The following is a 21,286-nucleotide window of genomic DNA, read 5'->3' on the forward strand; positions in this document are numbered from 1 at the left end:
TAATAAACATAAGGGATTGAATGACAAATGTAATGCATTGTATTGTAGTATAATGATGTTACTGAATAAATGGCTGAATGAGTAAGAATTTACCATTATTTAAGCAGGTTAGAGGACAACAAAACAAGGGTTTTAATGCAAAAACGTTTGCTAAAGCATAATTGAAAATAATTTTCAAACAAAAATAGGAAATTATGGCAAAGAAAACCTTTTGTTTTTAATGTTAATCAGTTGCTTAAGTTTTCACACCTACATTCTCTCCAATGGCAAGTAGGGGGTCCACCCTGTTGGGGGAAGTCAGCCAGATTGCATGAATCCATTTACTTTTTGTTTTAATCAAGCATCTGCAAAGGCATGTAAAACTTCTTATCTAATATTCATCTCTGTAAAGCACTTTTGGGCCCAATGAAATCTCTCCAAGTGGCTTTGTATCTGAAGACACTGATAATTCCTAAACTTGGAAAGTGAGCAGCACAGTAGTATGTGGTTCAGTGTGTCACCAGTTAATCTAATGCCAGTTAAACTGTAACATCAGTTGTATTTATCAGTCAAACTACATTATAAAATTGGCATTGGTATTGACAAGGGATAAGGAAAGAGGGAAATGACAAGGCACCAGGAGTGTCAGACAGGTCAATTTTCTTGAGTTTCTTTGACTTTCCCTACTCAAAATCACTTTTAAGCTTGTTTTATTAAGTGGAGATAGTGGTCCGTAAATAATATCCATAATCATAATTCCCATGTTATGCTTTTATTTGTGCCAATATGGAGGCATGCATATTTGCTCTACTGCTTTCAAAGGCTCATCAATAGAAAGCATCACACCTCTGTTTATCTACAAAATCAAAAGCACCAGGTGTCATATTTACAAGGGGGAAACTGCTAGCCTGCCTCTGTTGTTTTGCTTTAAATGCCCCTTCAAAAGCCAGTGGGTGACTTCACTGAGACTGTGCCCATGTTTAATATAGTCTCTGGTTTCCCTTTCACCGAGCAGAAAATGGACCGATAATTTTCAATTTAAATGTTCTTTATAAAACACAAACCATTGCTTACATCATAGTATTTCAATTGGCCTCTGGCCTCTTTGGATGCAATAGTGGTAGAATGCAAACAAATTAGGCCAAAAGTGATGAAAGATACAATAGGCTTTGCATTTATTCAGGTCTAGACAAACCTTTGTACCCTCAAGGTCAAGTCCAATGCATGGCTCATGGCTCAGGTCAATAACTGTGAGGATTGTTTACACCAGCAAGAAAGTCTGACTGGAGTTAATGCATTGTATTTTAATTTTAAAAAAGCAAGAATTTGTAACACAAAGTAAACCTGAAAAGCACCTAGTGAGAAAGACGTGGCAGTGCAACCTTATTTGAGTAAAAGGGTGTAATTTTGCAAGGTGAATGTTGTGAAACCATCCACTTCAGGTCTCTGCTGTTTGCTTGTTGCATCACAGTGTGTTTGTTCATCTTAAGCAGAACAAAGTTTAACGTTATTCCAACTATTAGGAAAGTGAGGGGTGTGTTTGCGTGGTTTTCAGAGAGGATATAGTTGTAGGAGTTATGCATTTAAGTTACAAGCCTTGAAAGAAAAAAATATGTCAAATAAACATTGAATATAGTAACTTTACAAGAGTTCTAACTAGTCATTTAATAGGTTGATTTTACTTTTACAATCATTGACTCTCTCTGATAAAATCAATAACTTTATCATGTATTTCTGCAATTGTTAACATCTAAAAAAATCATAAACCACAAGTCATGGCAAACTATCCGTTTTACAGTTAAATAACACTGAAAAGGATACACATGTTTAACAAGTTTACTGAAACATATTTCATATTTTTTGAGATGTAGAATGACTGTCTCTCAAAGTAGATATGCAAACTGCCTCACAATCCCATCAGTCCATCTTGTCCAGAGCAGTAAGGTGTTACTAAACCTCTGTTTCTGGAAAGGAAGAGTGGGCAGGAGCTCAAGACATTAAATACATCTCACATGCCATGTGACCTTTACGGAGTGGGCTCTACTGTTTCAGCAGAGAAAGTCAAAGGGCAAATAATGGCCTGAAGGATATAAATAGCAGGACTAGACTGGAAAGGCCAAGGGCAAATAAAGTTTAGACCTGAGTGCAATGCAAAGAGAATGCACCTCAATGCCAGCCCCAAATCCTCAGGAGAACTTACTGTATCAACAGCATGGAGAAGAGTGACCAATGACTGTACAGTGGCATGGGTTTTTGTACAGAAAAGAGGGTAAAACATAAGGTTTAAACATGCTTATAGAAAAAGAGAGCAGGGGAAAAGGCATCAGTTAAAAGATATAAAAGTTAAAACTAGGTTAAGAAAAAAAATATTTACATGTCAAAGAAACATTAATTGTTTGAACTGCACTGAAAGAGCTCTGCTAAGGTCTGACAATATAAAACAACCAGGACACTAAATAAAAATTACACTTATTTATTATGACATGACTTTTTGGCAAGAATTGGTGTGTTTTTGTTTCTGGTGATTTTGCAAGAAAATACAATGAACACTTTTAACCTGTCTGAGTGAGTGCAGCATCATATCCTAGCCACAGCAAGACTGCATTTCAAGCATAGGCTTTTATTGTTTTTAACTATTCCTGTATGAACAAGATGTTGATGGATAGCAAAATGAAGGATTGCATTCAAATGTGTAAACCAAAAATATATAAATTGATTACAACAGTAAAACATATAAATAGAACTTAAATCAGCACATGAATAGGGATTATGTGCTATACTTAAAGTTTTTCCTAAGTTAAACGTACTCAAAAATTATACCAGAAATTTATTTTCCATATAAGTGTATGATGTAATTCTGAGAAAGTCAGAAGAACTCAGAAAAATTCAAAATTAAAAAAACTAACTCAGAAAAACAGGGCATATTTTTTTCATTTGAATGTAACTGGTCTCCTTAGTCACATGAACTCTCTAACATGGAAAAGGAGTTAAAAGGAAAAAAAACTTTAATTTTAATGTTATTTAAGGAGGACTGTTTCAAAACCATAACTGTGAGGCATAAACCTATATCAAAAACTGACTATAAACTAGTCAGAAATTCACAATAAGGTGCTTTAATAAAGTTAAAATTGTTAATTGACATAACATGGCACAGCATTATACACAAAGGCAGCTGTAAAATCTACTGTCTATTTACAAAGAATAGCCCCAGTTATCAGGGGCTAAAAATATGACTTTTAGAACATATCTTATGGGAGGATTTGGACATGCTGGACATAACAAAAGTAGCCACTACATTTAAAAGTGATATATATCATACTCTAACATTCGTTTAGTTGTACCTGAACAAGCTACCGCCCATAAGCATCCAAAGGGGTTTAGTTTAATGTGTATGATACATGAGGCTGGACAAATAATAAGCCCCATTTGTCAAGGCAAAGCTCACTCATGGTAATCATTTGGTTTCACTAGTAACAGAAGTGATCATACGGATAATGATATATTTCTATTAAGACTTTTTTTTTTTCATCCAAACTTTAAAATCTCAATTGAAGTAAACCTTCAAGTGCAAGGTAGTACTGTCTCCATACAGCTGTAGGTCCATTCCTGTTTGTCACTGATGGGCAGGACATGCTGGCACACCTGGGAGACAAGAGACACCTTTTTAGCATTCGAAAGCAGTGGTGGAGTGTTCAAGTGTTCATTGTCAAGTACTGTTTTTATCAGTACAAATTTCAGGACTTTTTACTTTAATTGAACATTTCCAATTTCCGGATAAATATTTTCACTCTGCTTGTTATTTATAATAGGAAACTTTGTACCATCTTAGTCCTGGCTGGCACCTCTACAGCGAACACACTCATGCCTCTGCTGCTGCAGCAGTTCTTGTTCTGCTCGTTGTTTACATGGACCGTCACTTTCTGGTTGCTCTGCAATGCAAAGAGTATCCACATTCACTTTTAATGTTCTGAGACTGTGCAGAAGTTTTCTACAACAGCTAAACAACCAAACTGCTCATGTATACACAAATTCATGCTCTTGCAATAGAGCCATTTCCTTTTTTCCTTACAATATATGTCACATTCATCGGCGCTTTCAGTTGAAAAGGGCAAACAGATAACCATTGCTATTAGAAAGAAATAGACCTCATGTAGCAAACTGTTGCTTTGTTCAGAATCCCGGCATGTGTGCTGGTAATACATATGTTAACTGTACTATATTACACCTGGACCCTGAAACAACTGATATCTTTTTAGTTGAAGTGTTAAGAATAAGTAAATGAAACAATGTTCATTAATAAAAGAATAAATAAATCAATTAGTGCTCCCATGAAGATCCACACTAATGTAAAATTTCCCTCTGATTAAGCAGGTCCTTTGTTTCACCAAGTCATACTTGCTGAGTTCCTCCTGTTGCTATGAGAGTTGAAACGATGCCTGCATTTAAATTACAAACACACTGAAACACAAACTTTACCACAACTGCTTTGCTCTGTCCGTGCTTCACATTCTGGATATTTTTACTCTAAAATAAACTCTCCCTGCACAGTCAGATTATTATTTCAGCTCCATGATATCTGTTGTTTACCTTGTTGGCTATGAGGGAGGAGATCCTGTGCTCTCCTCTGTATGTGTAGATGAAGACGTTATCTTGGCCCCTCAGTGCTTTGGCTCCTGTCCTGGCTGTAATGGACTTCTGGAGAGCCTGGTTCAGGAGCTTGGGCCCTGAGTCCAAATTGATTGTCTGAATAGAGGGCTGAGTGCCTTCACAGTGAATTTCTATCTGGAACGGGCACGCCTAAAAGAGAGGGAGAGAGAGAGAGCATATATTACGTAGTTTGGTTAATAGCTAAATGCCTCTCTCGCTCAATAAATGCTTTCATACATAAATGAATAAGAGCCAAACCAAAATATTGATCAGCAGATATGAACAGAAACGTGTTCCTATGAGAGTAGGCTGTATTAACAATAATTAGAGCGACTTGGGCACAGTTTCTTCGTTTATTGAGCAGAGTGCAGTCCTACACCATTGTTTACGTACATAAGCTTGGCAACCCACACCAAAAGACCCTGAAAAAGTAAATTCATGTGAAATATTCCTTAACAGAGTTATGCATTTTCCCAAAGCACCCTTATGAGTACCTTAGTGGATATAAAGGGATGTGAAATTGGTGCAAAATCTTTCCAAAAAGGTTATGTTGATTCAGGCTCAATTATGCACGTAATAGGCATGTTGTCCATAAATCCAATATTGGCTAGGTTCTTCTTTCCAATTTGGCACTTTAGCTAATGAAATAAATCAAGAAAAATGCACATTTAGATAGCATAATGCCAAGTTGTATTTAAACTGTTTAAATTTGTGTACCCAAGTAGTGAAGGTGAGACTAAACCCAAGTTTGAAAGTACCTCTACTAACTCCAGCATTTGGTTGAAACCCATAGCTTCCAGAGTGACCCAGAGGTCTGCAGGGTCTCCATCTTTTTCTGTGGCCTCCATCAGGTTCAGCTCCATGAAGCCTTGCCGAGTCAGCTGGTTCTTTCTCATATCAAAGTTTTCTGAACACCAAAAACAACTAATGAGAACCTTATATCATATTTATGTCAATGCATCATGTGCTGTCACCTGTATTAACACCATAATTACCTTTGCAGACCGCCCAGGCATCCTTGTCACATTGCTCTCCGCTGGTCCTCAACTCAAAGAGGTTGTACTCCTCCAGACTGAGCAAACCATTTCCATCCATGTCTATCACTTCAAAGATGTCAGACAGTGCCTCCCTGTGGCACAAAGGGAGCCACACATAAAGATGTAACACTGAATTTACAACACTAATCCCAAATTGACCCTCTCATCACGCCTCTATTTGTGTTGTATTTACTTATTCAATTGCACATATGAACAAAGAAAAGGAAAAAAATACAGACTAAAACAAGAAATGCAATACATGCAGAGCATGTTAATTTTGAAGTCAGACAATTAACGAAATGTGTAGGAGAAGCCAAAGAAACCTGTATGGGCTTGTCTAGTGGACCTCCTAAGTGAAATAATGAACATTTAACTGAACATCAAAATGGTACAAATTATTACGATATGATTAATCGTAAAAAGTGATAAAACAAGATATCAAGAACAATATGCTGACAGGAGAAAACACAAAAAGAAAAAGTTAAAAAGTTATGTCAGAATATAATAAAGATGTTGTGATTAACTGGTCTAAGAAAAAAAAGTTTTTGTTCTTTTTTAATTAATTGAAGTTGGTGCAGTCTCTAATATGAGTAGGTAAATTGTTCCGACATTTAGATCCCTTAAATCGGATGGAAAATCATTAAAAAGTTGTCTGGATGGAGATCACTGGCTGACCTTGTAATATAAAAATGGATATTTTTGGAGTACACTGGACTCAGTAGTGGCCCTGATTTTGATGAAGACATTAGACTGTTTTCTGGCACTTTTTCATTTCTCAGTTTGGGAAGCATAATATACATTATCCTTCTATTCTATCCAAACAAATAAAACTTAATTCATAGAACTGTTGGGAGGGTTGGTTAACCACTCAACCTCAATCAGCCAAAGAAACTGAAGAACTTGAAACTACGAGCTAGAGCCAAGTAGAGGGGCTTAGTGAGAGAATCGGGATGCAGCCTCACCACGAAAATTCAGCCTCAATTCATCTGTCCTTCTAAATTTACTTACGTATCCACTCATCCACTCAACTTATGTGGTTTTAATGGAGTACAAAAACCGCCAAAATTTCAAGACTAAGTCCACAGGGAGACTTTAAGGCACATAAAAGACTATCTTTTTCATAAATGAAACTCAGATGACAGAAATATAACATATATGAATGCACACTCTCTGTGTGAGGGTATTAGCCAAAGCTGGTAACGTTTCACACAACACATTTGCTGTTTTGGCGTGTTTTGTGTGTCAGTAAAACACACACACACACACACACATACCCCACACACACACACCCACGCTTATAAGGAGACAAACAAACCTGAGCTCCCTGGTGAGGTCCAGTTCTCCAGTATCAGTTCTGTAAATGAGCTCTGTGGGTTTACTGGAGAGGTTCTTTTCTGTTCTTTTCTTCAGTTTGCAGCCAGTAGTGAAGGGAAGTAAGTAGTATGTCCCAGCATTCAGTTCTCCTCTCCAAGTATACTTCTGTAGGAAAAAAGCAAGCAAAACAAAAATGTCCATGCCTAAGCATTAATGGAACTTTTTAGCCATTTGTCACTAAAAAAAGAAATACATGGTATATGTACATCACTCCCTTTGCTGAAACCTACCTCTTTGTCTTTGGACTCAGTGAAACACACTAAAGTTGAATCCTCTTTAGTTTCACCAGCTGTTGTTACAAACAGAGCCGTGTCCACTGCCATCCAAAGAGAAGGCTTGTCTGTTAAACAGCACAATATAACAAAAGATGTCAGATTTTCATAAAGACTATAACACAAGAACTGCCACCTAGTGGTTAAATGCTGAACACCACCACATGCTTGACCTTGACCTCTGGCTTCCAAAATCTTTTCAGTTCATTCATGAGTCAGAGTGGACATTTGAGCAAAGTTTAAAGATAACCCCTCAAAGCATTTTTGGGATATTATCTTCACAATAATGGCTCAGATAGATGTATGTAGTGACATCCATAGGGATGGACAACTGCCTCCAGCTCCTGGCTGTTGCTTGGGCAGAGGCATAAAAAAATACAAATAAAAACATGTTAACAGGATTGACTACTCTTTCTCAACAATTTATTTTGGCAACACTGCAGCTCATGGAGAAGAACAAATGCCTTATAAAGATAAAGATAGAGGCAGCCTCCAGCAAAGTAGTACTAGTAAAATGACAGTCCAACCCCCCAAAAAAGACTTTCAGGAAACACACTGTGTGACTGATACTAAAGGTGTGCAGAGAACCAGATCTGGGGGCAGCAAATTTTTTTGCAAAACTGGGATAAACGGATTAGAAAAATAGATGTACAATGGTTGTCTTCACTGTGTTTACTTTTAACCCTTTTTTCTTTGATTACAAAAATAAAACTCAAAATATTAACTACATAAATACCATGCACAGATACATACATTCAATGACCACTTCATTAGGTATACTTCAAGAGCTCATTAGCCCTAATACCTATTCAGCCAATTACAATGAATTAAGGCGTGTAGACATTGTCAATATGAACTGCTGGAGTTTAAACTGAGCTCCAGAATAGGAAAGAAAGGTGATTTAAGTTACTTTTAATGTGCAAAGGTGCCATGTACTGGCTGAGTAGATATTTGTGTTAATGAGCAACTGAACAGGTTTACCTAATAAAGTGGGTTTATATACCACACATTAAGTAAAGAAAAAAACTAGATACAGGGTGATGTCTTCTCTGATAAGACCACGTTTCAGCATCCATCTATTTTCTGACTTTCCACAACCGAGAGGCATGCTACAGTTTTCTGAACAAAATGGCACAATTTCTTTATTGTTTTGTGATAAATTATTGTGCATAAAGCAGGGACAAAAAATTGTAAGATTTTCAACTAATCAGATTTGCTTTGCACAATTACAGTGGAGAGGCTGATAGGAAGCCTGTTCTCTGGGAGGTATGCTTTTTTGTTTGTGATTTATATACTGGAAATCACAGACATATATAATGTAAAAAGAGATTTTTGTAAGTCTGCATATTTACGGCATTGAAAAGAAAACTGCAAAGGAGGAAGCCCCAACAGAAATTGCAAAATGTGACTTTTAATTGATGAATTGTAATAGTCCCATACATATGGGTATGAACTTTGGGTAATAAACAAAAAAATGAGAAGACTGACTGAAATGAGTTTCCTCCAAAGGGTGGCTGGGCTCATCCTTAAGGTGCTTCCATACTAGGCATGATTGTTTCAAACCGTGCCTTGGCATGATTGCTCTTCCAACCCTATCTCTCGCTGGCTTGCTATCACACTAGCAAAATCGATTCTGTGCCCAGGTCTACGTGTGGTATGCACAGTTGTTTAGCTTTGCAAACCCTCCAAGGAGTAGAAAGATGAAGAAACAACCATGACAAGCACTTGGGTCATGGCTTGAGCAAAGATTATTTGTTTTATGCTGGCAAAGGTGTCCATTCTGCAACCAAGGATGTTTTTTTTAAAGTAATTTTTGAGATGCTAGCAAAATCCCTCTTAATATTTACACATGTGCATGCATCTTACAGTATTAAATGGGCAAGCACTATGTGGATACAATGGTTGTTGAGGGGATAGAAGATGTTTATTGCTTTTGCAATTCATCCTGCAGACTACAACTTGAGGTCATCTGTAAGGTGAGTCATAACAGACCATTTGCTGACTTGATTTGGATGATTTCCACTTTTTATTATGAAAATAGGTTAAGCAACTCACTGGGGAAAGAAGTTATGCTTTTACAATGATGTCATATAGCTGACATAACTCTCTGTCCTGTATCAGGGCTCAGTTGCATTCACATCTCATCTGAACCCAGCCGGAGTCCACTTGAATCATGCCAGAAAGCCCATCTCCCTGAGCGTGGTTCATTTTGAATTCACACTGACCAAAATGAACCAAACTTTGGGCTGAAGTGTTCACAGGGCGAAGACATCCAGAGAGCGCTTGGAGTTGAGCCACTGCTCCGACACGTTGAAAGGAGCCAAGGAGTGTGGGGATCTGATAAGGATGCCCTACAGCCACCTCTCTGTAGAGGTCTGGGCACATTCTTCTAAGGAAAGAGTCCCTGGGATTTATCCAGAACTCAATAGAGGAGTTATCTACTCTGGTCTGGGAAATCCACAGGATCCTCCAGGAAAAGTTGAAAAAAGTCACATGGCAGAGGGGCATCTGGGTCAACTTGCTTAGCCCACCCTCATAGTAACAACTCATTAAGTACTTTACTGCTACTGACTATAATTTGTGACCTCCACTATCAGAGGAGCAAGGAAAATACAATCCTATTTAACATAATATGATTATTATGGTTTATATAAAACAGTGCTGTTACCAGGTCTGTTGCTGAGAATGAGTGGTTGCATGGTCAGGCAGACGGTGGTGGTCTGGGGGATGTGGAGCTGGTACTGCAGAGAGCTGATACTCCCATCATCCTCCAGGAAGAAACAGCCCCTCACAAAAGTTCGATGCCACTCCTGCAACAAAGAATCCCATTTCTGTTTTACTGAATTCTACTAAATTCATCTGGTGTGGCTAATAAAGCAGAAAAATAATGTTTTCCAAGATTAAATCACACATAGAAACATTTATTTGCTATTTTAAGTGCTTTGAAGTTTTATAATGAATGTGTTTTTTCATATTATTTGTTGTGTTTGATCTTTGTTTATGTCCTAACACAGACATGGTTTTGCTGCTTGACAACAAAATGCATTCATTCATTCAGTAGAAACCAAAACTAATTTGCAGTTCCAATTAAAGAGGGGATTGATCTTGTGACAGGAGAAGAAATTTTGGGCATAAAAAGTGAATTAAGCAGTCAATCATAACAGGAAGGTTGCTCAGTTGATTAACAGAAACCGTCATTGTTATAATTACCGCTCCAACCTTCTGGGGGCAGATTCATAATTATTTATGTGAGCTCCGCTGTATGTAAACACTTGTAATACTCGTGCTGATCCAGAGGAGGGCAGAAGTGCTACACAATGTTTCTGGTGAGGTAGATCTCTCCTGAGACCTGATGTGGCAAATTGGAGTCCATTTAACTTTGATAAATACAGCCTTTTCAATCTTGAGCTGGCGGTCATTCAGAACTATCAAGAGGCTACTTTGGAGATATTTATGAATCCTAATATTTCTCCCATTTTAAAATCCTGTTGTTTCTCCGTCTGGCAGCCAAACTGAAATGAAGTAATAATTTGAAATGGAACAGGAACATCAAAACAAGGAAGTTTTCCTTCCACTCATTGGAGACACATTAAATGAAATCACAGTTGGTGTGGACACACAGTAAGAGGGCACTGAGGGCCGGGCTGGTCTGGAATAGGCTATATATCCTTTTAGTGGACAAATAAATCACCAAGTTAAACAAAGAAAGTCCCATAAAGACGGAGCATGTCACTCCTTTAGAGAAAAGCCATTTTCTCAAAGTATTTATCTTGGGTTGTGTGAGAGGCATAAAAGATCAAACCATAACACTTCAGTGGTTTGTCCAGACAATATTAAATGAGGGAAATTGCCATGGGCACCGGTCCTGAGCTTAAAGACATCAGAATTAATGCCTCCACTGAGAGAGGGTCAGCCTGCAGACTAATACAGCTGCTGTCATCTGCTCCGGCCACAGGGCTGATTTACAGCGATGCAGAGGGTCGCGAGACTCCAGACCAGCGACTAACACAATCACAACCACACCAACACACCTACTTAAAGCATGACCTTTACCTTGACTGATAGCTTTTATAATTACCCGAATCATAAAAATAAATCCTGGGAATATTCTTTACAGGTTACGTTTGTATTCTTGATGACACATCCACACAAATTCACACTACATCACTGACTGCCGCCTCACAATTATCAGCCTGCAGCCAATACGGCGGGGAGAACTTCCCCTCAGAGGTAATCTCTGGACACACATTCCTCTACTTCGATGATTTCTGGCCCTTTCCAATCTCAACTCACTACTCAGGACCCGAAAGATGGAGCAAAGGGTTGAAGTTTTATTTATTTATTTTCTTGCTGTAAAGAAAACCAGCCGAGGTTAAGCCAAAAAGAGTGAAAACAAAGAGCATAGGATCGATACAGGCTATAACTATCCACCCTGGGCTGAATTTGGCCATCAGAAACACTGGTTACAGTGACATATTGAGAGCCTTGTAAGCATGGAGTAACTGACTGTGTGAGCTCACATGCAGAAATGTCAAAAATTTTTAAGTAAAACTCTTTCAGATTCAAGAGTAGTGTGTTGTTTATCAAAGGCAGAATCTCAACCTCAGCCGTGTTCTGAACAGTGAATCCGAACTATTACAACCAAACCTGAGAGACAGAGTCCCACATCAGAATCAGCATCAGCTTAATTGACCAAGTAAGCTTATGTAAAAAGGAATTGCATCTACAAAATTAAGATTTAAACACGTACAAGCTCTAGTTAGTTTTTTTTTCTAGTATGTCCATGCACAGTGATAGTATGATTACAATGTGCAAAGGGTGCAAGAATGCTGAATAAGCATGATCAGAAGTTTAAAATACGCAAGCATGTGGGCAGATGTACACGAGGGAGATACGATAAATTAAGAACTGTAGGTATTTTACCACAGTGAGCTTCCTAAAAGTATTTGAGTTATAATAAATATATTTATTATTGCAAAAGTGAAAATGAGGAGAAGCATTTTAACAGTGAGCTTTCTTACAGTATCTGATTTACTATAAATAGATTAATCAGTGCAAATGTGCATGTGAGGTGAGGTATTTTACCACAGTGAGGTTTCTTACAGTATATGAGCTACAGTAAATTGATTATTACAAAAGGGCATATGAGGTGAGGTACTTTAACACAGCAAGCTTTCTTACAGTATTTGAGTGCAGGATTTTGCATTAAGCAGGGCTAAGGTGATTTTGAAAAGAAACTTCTATTTTTCTGGCACTGTTGAGTCGTCATCAGAGTGATCATTGACCTGCTGACTTGACAGTGAGTATGGCTAAGGAAACTTAGCCCATTGCTAATGGTTAGCTTGCCACTGGAAAAAACTTGCTTTGAGCTGCCAAACAATTAAAGCAGTTGTAGAAGGCATTTGGACGGTCCATCACTTTATGGTGTAAATTTGGGCAAGCTGTTGCTACTGCCACTCTTCTGCCCATAAAACCAATCACCACTGTGTGCAAACAAGAAAATGGGCTCTATATTTCAATATTTTATAGATCAACACCTAAAACTTAAAGCCACTGTGAGGGACTTTTGGTTTGTTTTATGGTGCCCCCACAGGCAAAGCTGTACATCTTTTGTCTTTGCAGACTTTGTCCTTGGTTAATACTGAGCTACTGCAGTTAAAAACGCTGAAGTGATGTGGCTGCTACACTCACTGTAGTTGTAGTGAATACCACAAATGCTTGGTAATCAGACCAGATGCAAATTTTAAAAAGTTCATTCATTACAATATCTGAACTTAATGCAGCAACCCAGCCTTCACACTGTAGTAGTCAAAAACTATATGCTCTACCAGGATCACACACCTGTCGACAGTTATTTTCACCTCATTTCAACCATGGCTGCAGCTTCACAGAAACACCAAAGGTATGTACGAAACATTACAATTAAAGGCGTTTAAAGAAAACTTGAATTTAGCTCCTTCATCTTGATAATGTAATTTTTTTTTCAAATCGTAAAATCTCATTCTGTTTCTTTAAGAAAAATTTAAAGAAAGAAAAAACTGTGGGCAATTATTCATGTCAAAGAATACCCCATACCCCCCTTAACTTTAGACACTAAAGAATCCAAGGATCTATCAATGTCATTGTTGGTTGTGGTCTTAGCTTGCTTTCATGGGCCACACAGAAGGATCAATATTTCAATCCATTTCAAAAACAGCTAAAACTCCTTAGAGGAACTTTACATTGTTTAATCATTATTTGATCAATTTATTGAGACTATAAAATATTTAAACTTTGTTCGCTCAAGAGGAAATACCAAACATTTTTCTGCTTCCATATGTAAGGATTTACTGTTTTCACGTGTCTCCTGTAGAGTGAATAACTTTGGAATTAAGACTGATGATGAAATACTGTTTCGTATAAAAGATTACTTAAGTTTTTGTACAGTAATTGGGAAATTTGCTGCTCTAAAGTGTAATTTATTGAGCTCTGAGGTCAGCATGACTTCACATAAAATTACCTGTGAGCCTAAGGGCTCTTGTACTTTGCTGGTCTTAGTGCTGCTGGTTGTCACGGTGGTCAGATTCGACAAGGAAGACCGTCTGCTGCGAGCCGAAGAAGGACGAGACGATGATCGACTGTCTAAAATACAAAAATTGAAATACAAATGAATAAAGCCATACTCACACACAAAACATCCAAAACGATTAGTAATAAATCAAGTCATAACATTTCTACAACAAAGGAAAGCTCTGACAGATGAAGTTCAACCCTCCCCTCTCCAAACAGTAAACACGCTGTGAAAAGAGAGATGAGGCGCACAACATCATTGACACAGTAATCAGTCTTATCAGAAGTTTGTCCCAAAGTTCACGCAGACAAGATGACTTTGTATTTGGGTTTTAGGGAAATGTGATCTTAGATTTAGCCATTTTTAATGAATTACAGGGGTATTTTAAATCACAAATGACATAAAAGTGCCCTCTCAGATCAATTATCTCTGGCACAACTTTTTTTTCTTGAACACTAATTGAAGGCAGAAAATGTCAATTCGCTAATGAGGGCTTCTGATTGTTTCCAAGCCCATGAAATCAACATTTTCAAGAATTGTTGGAGACTTCCAGGCAAATTACCATAGTGGAGAATAAATACGGTAACCATCACATTTTCAACATGACAGCTGAAAACAACATTTTTTAAGAGGGCTCTAGTCTATATAGAAGTATTTTGATCTGGATGACAGAGGTGGGGCTGCTGTGTGGCCAAAGAAGCACTGAAAACTAGACTAAAAAGCTTGAGGGAGACTTTAAAGGACATTTTGTTTTGACACTAGTGGTTTCCTAGTGCTGAAAAACTGCACAAATTGAGCAAAATGGAGCAATTATCTTCTAGAAACTATGACAATTCATCAGTTTGTCTCACCATTTGGCAATACATATTTGACAAGCAACACTTCAAACATAATAAATCGGTAAATCAGCAATCATTCGAGAGTTAGCGAAATTTGCTCATACCCCTTACAGTCATAAGTTATTTTTAGTGAAGAAACAGCTCACACCAACAAATGCAGGATTAAATGAGAAGTCAAAAATGTTTTTGAACTCCAAGAATGACCCATTCACCACATATGATCACACTGCATCCTGTGTCATAGCTTTGCTAAAGTGTAGTGTTTATAAATCCATAGGTGGGAGAGGCACAGTAATGTGAAAATCCTGACAACTGTGTGGGAGCTCATTTGTTTGTGGTGGTGGACTGGGCCCTCCTCTCGACCACCGTCTAATCCCTCATCATCTCCCCAGTGAGAAGTGGTGGAATCCTCTGGATCAATAACATGAACATGGACTGACCACTTAAATCAACCCCATCTATCTACTCACCGTGAGCCTGTCCCTTCCTTGCTCATCCAGGATATTCTTTTTCTTTGTCTTGATTTTAAAGGGAAAACTCAGAATTCTACCTGCATTTTGAACAGGCTGATGATGGTACATTTAACTGAAAGATACTTGTATGGATTAATGTTTTGTTATGGACAGGTGAAGATAGACTGGTACGGAAATCCTCTTTTTTTTAAGCTATAAAAGTGTAGGTTTTGGCAGGACTTCCAACTCCATAGCAATGGTTGGAAAGCTGCATTTTTAACTAGCCTAGATGAAGCTTTTGTCAATCTCCTAATGGCAGAAATGATTAGCCAAATCACAACGATTTACAGGCCCCTCCCTCAAAACAGTCTGCCCTAGTTGTTTGGCTATTATGATATATGGCCTGTCTTAATGAGGCGATTTGTCACAAGGGGAGTGAAAAATTGATCAATAACAGGGCTATTATTTATTCATCATAACTAATCGGTGAGGCGTACTGCAGCAAGCCGTGTGTAAAAGTGTGAAACTATAAACTTCAGTGTGAGGTGAGCCACTGGCTGCTTCTTTGGGCTTGTACTTGTGCCGTACAAATTGAAATTATGTTCTGGAGGCACAGACCAGGAAGATGTGACGGTGCATTAACATGCTCTCCTGATGATCCTTCTTCCTCACACAGAAAGTCTTTATTCAAACTATGTCAGCGCCAGAGCTCCATTTATGTGTAAACCACAGATGCTTCCAAACAGACTTACTGTATTTTAGAGGATTAAGACATATTGTTAACAGTTTTAGATGTATTTATGAACCAGACTTGTTGCATTAAAATATTTTGCCTGAAACCATTAAATATTGCTATTTTGTTATCCAGGTAAGAGCTAAGAAATATTTTTTCTTAATGATCTGAGTTTGTCTACCAAGACAGCCAATGTCAGCTGCAAACTAACACTATGTTACAGATTCCATTTAAGCACATATACAAGAAATAGCAATAACAACTACAATCCAACTAACATTACAAATTTCCTTCGGAATCCATTAAGTACACTATATTGCCAAAAGTATTCGATCACCTGCTTTGACTTGCATATGAACTTATGTGACATCCCATTCTCCATAGGGTTTAATATGATGTCGGCCCACCCTTGCAGCTATAACAGCTTCAACTCTTCTGGGAAGGCTTTCCACAAGGTTTAGGAGTGTGTTTATGGGAATTTTTGACCATTCTTCCAGTTGCGCATTTGTGAGGTCACACACTGAAGTTGGACGAGAAGGCCTGGCTCTCTGTCTCTGCTCTAATTCATCCCAAACGTGTTCTATTGGGTTGAGGTCAGGACTCTGGGCAGGCCAGTCAAGTTCATCAGCACCAAACTCTCTCATCCATGTCTTTATGGACCTTGCTTTGTGCACTGGTGCACAGTCATGTTGGAACAGGATGGGGCCATCCCCAAACTGTTCCCACAAAGTTGGGCATCAAATTGTCCAAAATCTCTTGGTATGCTGAAGCATTCAGAGTTTCTTTCACTAGAACTAAGGGGCCAAGCCCAGTTCCTGATAAACAACCCCACACCATAATCCCCCCTCCACCAAACCTTACACTTGACACAATGCAGTCAGACAAGTACCGTTCTCCTGGCCACTGCCAAACCCAGACTCGTCCATTAGATTGCAAGATGGAGAAGCGCGATTCGTCACTCCAGAGAACGCGTCTCCACTGCTCTAAAGTCCAGTGGCGGCGTGCTTTACACCACGTTTTGCATTGCACTTGCATGTATGGCTTGGATGCAGCTGCTTGGCCATGGAAACCCATTCCATGAAGCTTTCCCCACACTGTTCTTGAGCTAATCTGAAGGCCACATGAAGTTTGGAGGTCTATAGCGATCGACCCTGCAGAAAGTTGCCGACCTCTGCACACTATGCGCCTCAGCATCCGCTGACCCTGCTCCGTCATTTTACATGGCCTACCACTTGGTGGCTGAGTTGCTGTTGTTCCCAATCGCTTCTACTTTGTTATAATACCACTGACTATTGACTATGGAATATTTAGGAGCGAGGAATTTCACAACTGGACTTGTTGCATGGGTGGCATCCTATCACAGTACCACGCTGGAATTCACTGAGCTCCTGAGAGCGACCCATTCTTTCACAAGTGTTTGTAGAAACAGTCTGCATGCCTAGGTGCTTGATTTTATACACCTGTGGCCATGGAAGTGACTGGAACACCTGAAATCAGGTGCTGGATGCATGAGTGAATACTTTTGGCAATATAATCTATCTATCTATCTATCTATCTATCTATCTATCTATCTATCTATCTATTTATCTATCTATCTGTGTAACTTGATGTCAACCTGGTGGGTCATTCAATGGATTTTCTGCACACTTTCCCTGTTGAAGCTCTGACTTAAGAGTTTGTTCATATAAAATTTCCCCAACCACTAAGTTTCCCTCTAAATCAGACATCACATGAATGCAACTTTGGCATTTCCTTGGAAAAATCAAGTTTACCCTGTAATGGTCTCAGTATGTAGTCACAAAGAAAACTTGCAAATGATGATCCAAACAAATTTGTGCACATGTGATTCAGATTTCTCAGATTAAAATATTCTCTGATGTTTATCTCAATTAATTTCTTCAGGTCAAGGCATTTTAGATGGTATGGAGAATAGTTTTCAAAGCAAAAATTGAGAGATATATGGGGTATCAGACCAAGGTTGACGCAGTGAAGTGCCAAGTGCCAAGTGCTGGTTGTCAATTAAATGCAGGTAACAGCTAGCCATCAATCTGCTTAGAGACAATCTAGTTGTAACTTAAATTAGCACCCTAATACGACTCTCTATTTCCTCTTGTGTTTTCTTTGCAGTTATTTTTCAGGTGTAATATTTGCCCCAGTTGTCTTGTTTGTGGTGGATATTAAGGGCCACTGGCCAAGGCAGATAGTTTCAGCACTGCCACTACCAGGAGCATGCATGTACAGAGCTTGCGTCTGTTGAAGTTGGCAATGCTGTTTGGGCTGAGATGGCTTATAGTAGAGTAGGCAAGATAAAAAAAATCTGTGTACTGGCATGATGGGCAGTGAGAGCATGCATGAAGGTAAGGGTACTCTGGGACGCTTGAGGTCACTGTTCAGCCCTCCCAGAGGCGTCATGTGACTAACTGAAATTAACACCAGTAAAGGAAGGTTCCAACTTGACAATCCTTACAAAGTGCTGGCTTATTGCTGCCCATCATTGCACAGTTTACATGTGGGGGCCAGTAGTAAGGGGTTAACTAAAGAGATTTCTCCAGTGTTAGTTATTCTCTCAGAAGGCACAACCATTTTGTGTTTTTTTTTCCAAATACTTAACTTAACTAGCATTGATGTAGGTGTAAATAAAATGTATATAAAAACCTTCTTTCCAACGTTCTGGGATGTCACATCACATGTTGTACCTTTCTTGAGTGCTGTGTCTGAGTCTGCTCTGGGGGTTTCCGGTGGTTGAGGGAGAGTCGCTGCCACTGCTGCTGATGGTGCTGATGATGACACAGAGCTCTTTGGAGGGCTGTATGACTGACTGCCAAAGTTCTGTCTCTTCAGCTTGGCATTGGACTCAAGCCTCTCCAAAGCCGCTGTCTGACACTGCTCTACTGTAGATATAAACAATCTGCAAAACTGACAGCAACAGGAGACCAGTGGTAAGAGGATGACGCATGAGGATGACACTGAAAACAACTGCCACTTTTACTTTTCATTCCTTTGTGTTAAATGTGTTTTCAACTTAAAGAGTTTAGATGACTAAGACACAAGAACAGGCTATTCGTCCTTTACTGTGAAGCCTTTTAACACTTCACAATCCTTATTATATACATCTAGTGGAAACAATCCCAGTGGTTGTTGCTGGTAATCTTAGGAGAGCAACCTTTTTCTGATGTTAAGCTAATCAATATGATACTTAAAAGTAATGATTTAACCATCAAAATACTTACTTCTGCATAGTCCAATTTGCCGTCTCTATTGATGTCGGCCAAAGAGAAAATAGCATTCACCTCTTCAGGGGTCATTTTCTCTCCTCTCTGGAAGATTCCATAGTATTTTGTGGTAAATACACCAAAGAGAGAATATTCTACTTCTCAGCTGATTTATAACCTTAGCAAAAAAATTTTACTCCATTCAGCCTGGAAGTATGATCCAATTTACAGTAATCTAATGTGTTGGAATATCAGGGTCTGTTGTCTTAAAAAGTGTTCCCTCCATTCTCTCATCCTCATTTCCGAATCTGTCAACTGCTCTCCTCTCTCCAAATATAGCCATGAAAAGCCCAAAAATAAATCTAAAAAACAAACATTTTTACAAAAAATCTTGCTTTCTATTTTGTATATGTTTGTCTTAAAATCCAAAGCGACATGAAACAATAATTTCTTTAAATGCAACAGTTCTTATCATTTTTGCATTTTAAATTGAAATCACAATATGGGGAAAAAAATGTAATTCAATTAACTTCCCAAATCTTTCAGCCCTACTTCTGGTGCAGAAAACCAAGAGAGTGAAGGCAAAAATGCCAAGCAACAGGCGTTAAAAGTTCGTCAATTAGCCATCAGTTGAAGTTACTTCCACTGCTTTCTTACAGCGTAGGAGAGACTGGAGTGTGATTGTCTTACAATTGAAAATTTGAATATTATACCGGCAGAAATGTTTGTTCAAAGCAGATGCTTGTATTCAACCATAAAGCATCAATTAGCCAATAAACCTCTTCTGTAACTGTGCACTTCCTGTTGCTGAAGTGGCTCAAACAGCTGTTTGTAAGGAATCTTTTCAAAATCAAGCATTTGTCACAAAATTAAAAAAGCACATAATATTTTGCAGACATGTCTAAGAAAAGATGCCTCAAGAGACTCACAGTGGTGAGGGCCTTTTCCAGTTCACTGTGTGAGATGAAGCCATCCCCATTCACGTCCATCCTCTTGAAGGCTCTCACCAACTCAGTTTCCTCTGTTTTCCTTTCACATTTGAGAATCTCACAGAAGTCATCAAAGTTGAGCTTGGATGTCCTCGGGGTCCAGTATTTGCTGAGAGTGGCATGGGATGGATTTCTACCGGCTTGTTGGAGAGCTGAAGATAAACAGGAAAGAGCATTTAATGGACACAATGAAATTTGCTATCCTGTCCTACAAGCTTATTTGACTTACCATTAACATTTCAGGTGTACTCTCGGATAATACATTTATTTTGGCACATTTTGAACAACTTGAAACAAAAGTTAACCCCATCTACACACACTTCTCCCCTCTACTCCCAGCTAAAGCAACTTAACAGGACAAAAGAATGAAAAAAAGCATGTAGTGTTTTTTTGCACAATTTCTATCACATTTGAATCACTGGCCATTTTGGAATGAGCCGTGTATAAACAGCGTACAAGTTGTTTTTAAACTAAGCTGAAAATATAATACCACAACAAAAACAGCCAATGACTCACAGTTTATTTAAATGGTACATACTGTAAATACAAGAGTTGATGATGACTATTTGAGTGTAGTGCTAGCTTACCGCGACATAACTGCTGTTTCGAAGCGATATTAGCCAAACTAGACCTGAACACAGCCAGGTATGCAGCTCTGCACTGAACGTAGAAAGCCTCATCATCAGACGGAAGAGATAAATCTTGAAAAGACATCTTTGTGGAAGAAAAGACAAAATGATACCGTTAGCTTAAACGTTCCGGGCTTAAAGCAAATACCACTGCCAGCGCGTGCTGAATAGAGTTTACTCGAAGTTCATTGTTGTAAAATTACACAAACAACGCATTATCGTCTTCTACATTGCTTGTCACACCCCGTTGCCACTGCTGCTTGTTGCTAGGTAAACAAAATTCTTCGGTGTTCTCCAAAACCGACACGGAAGAAACAACCGTTATCCATGTTGGTACCTTTGAAAGCTCGTAAAATACCATTAGTCAAGATTGTGCGTAATAAAAAAGCCCAAATTTATGTAAAATTTCACAAAAGTTTATTTCTTGTTGAAAGCTGTCTACAAGCGGTATTTTAGTCGTTCGTGTGCGTAGGAGACCCCCGGAACTTTAAGTTGGCTAAACGAGGTTTTACACGAACCGTATGAGTGTAGCACGGGCGCCGGTATTTAAATTTTGACAAACACATTTATGAT

The 21,286-nt window shown here is 38.6% G+C and overlaps 1 protein-coding gene across 1 annotated transcript; it reads right to left on the reverse strand.

The window, feature by feature from the left end:
- Positions 1–2,441: 2,441 nt before the first annotated feature.
- Positions 2,442–20,966, reverse strand: efcab7 (EF-hand calcium binding domain 7). The gene is made up of 13 exons (XM_041791563.1): positions 20,672–20,966; positions 20,025–20,236; positions 19,114–19,200; positions 18,580–18,799; positions 13,809–13,930; positions 9,978–10,119; positions 7,268–7,377; positions 6,979–7,142; positions 5,622–5,755; positions 5,385–5,533; positions 4,567–4,776; positions 3,801–3,908; positions 2,442–3,621 (listed from the first exon to the last, which is right to left on the reverse strand). Exons 1-13 carry the CDS (start codon positions 20,796–20,798, stop codon positions 3,541–3,543), a joined length of 1,866 nt encoding a protein of 621 aa, XP_041647497.1. The 5' UTR covers positions 20,799–20,966; the 3' UTR covers positions 2,442–3,540.
- Positions 20,967–21,286: the final 320 nt, after the last annotated feature.

This window comes from Cheilinus undulatus, linkage group 7 (genome assembly GCF_018320785.1).
Source record: "Cheilinus undulatus linkage group 7, ASM1832078v1, whole genome shotgun sequence".
Taxonomy (NCBI): Eukaryota; Metazoa; Chordata; class Actinopteri; order Labriformes; family Labridae; genus Cheilinus; species Cheilinus undulatus.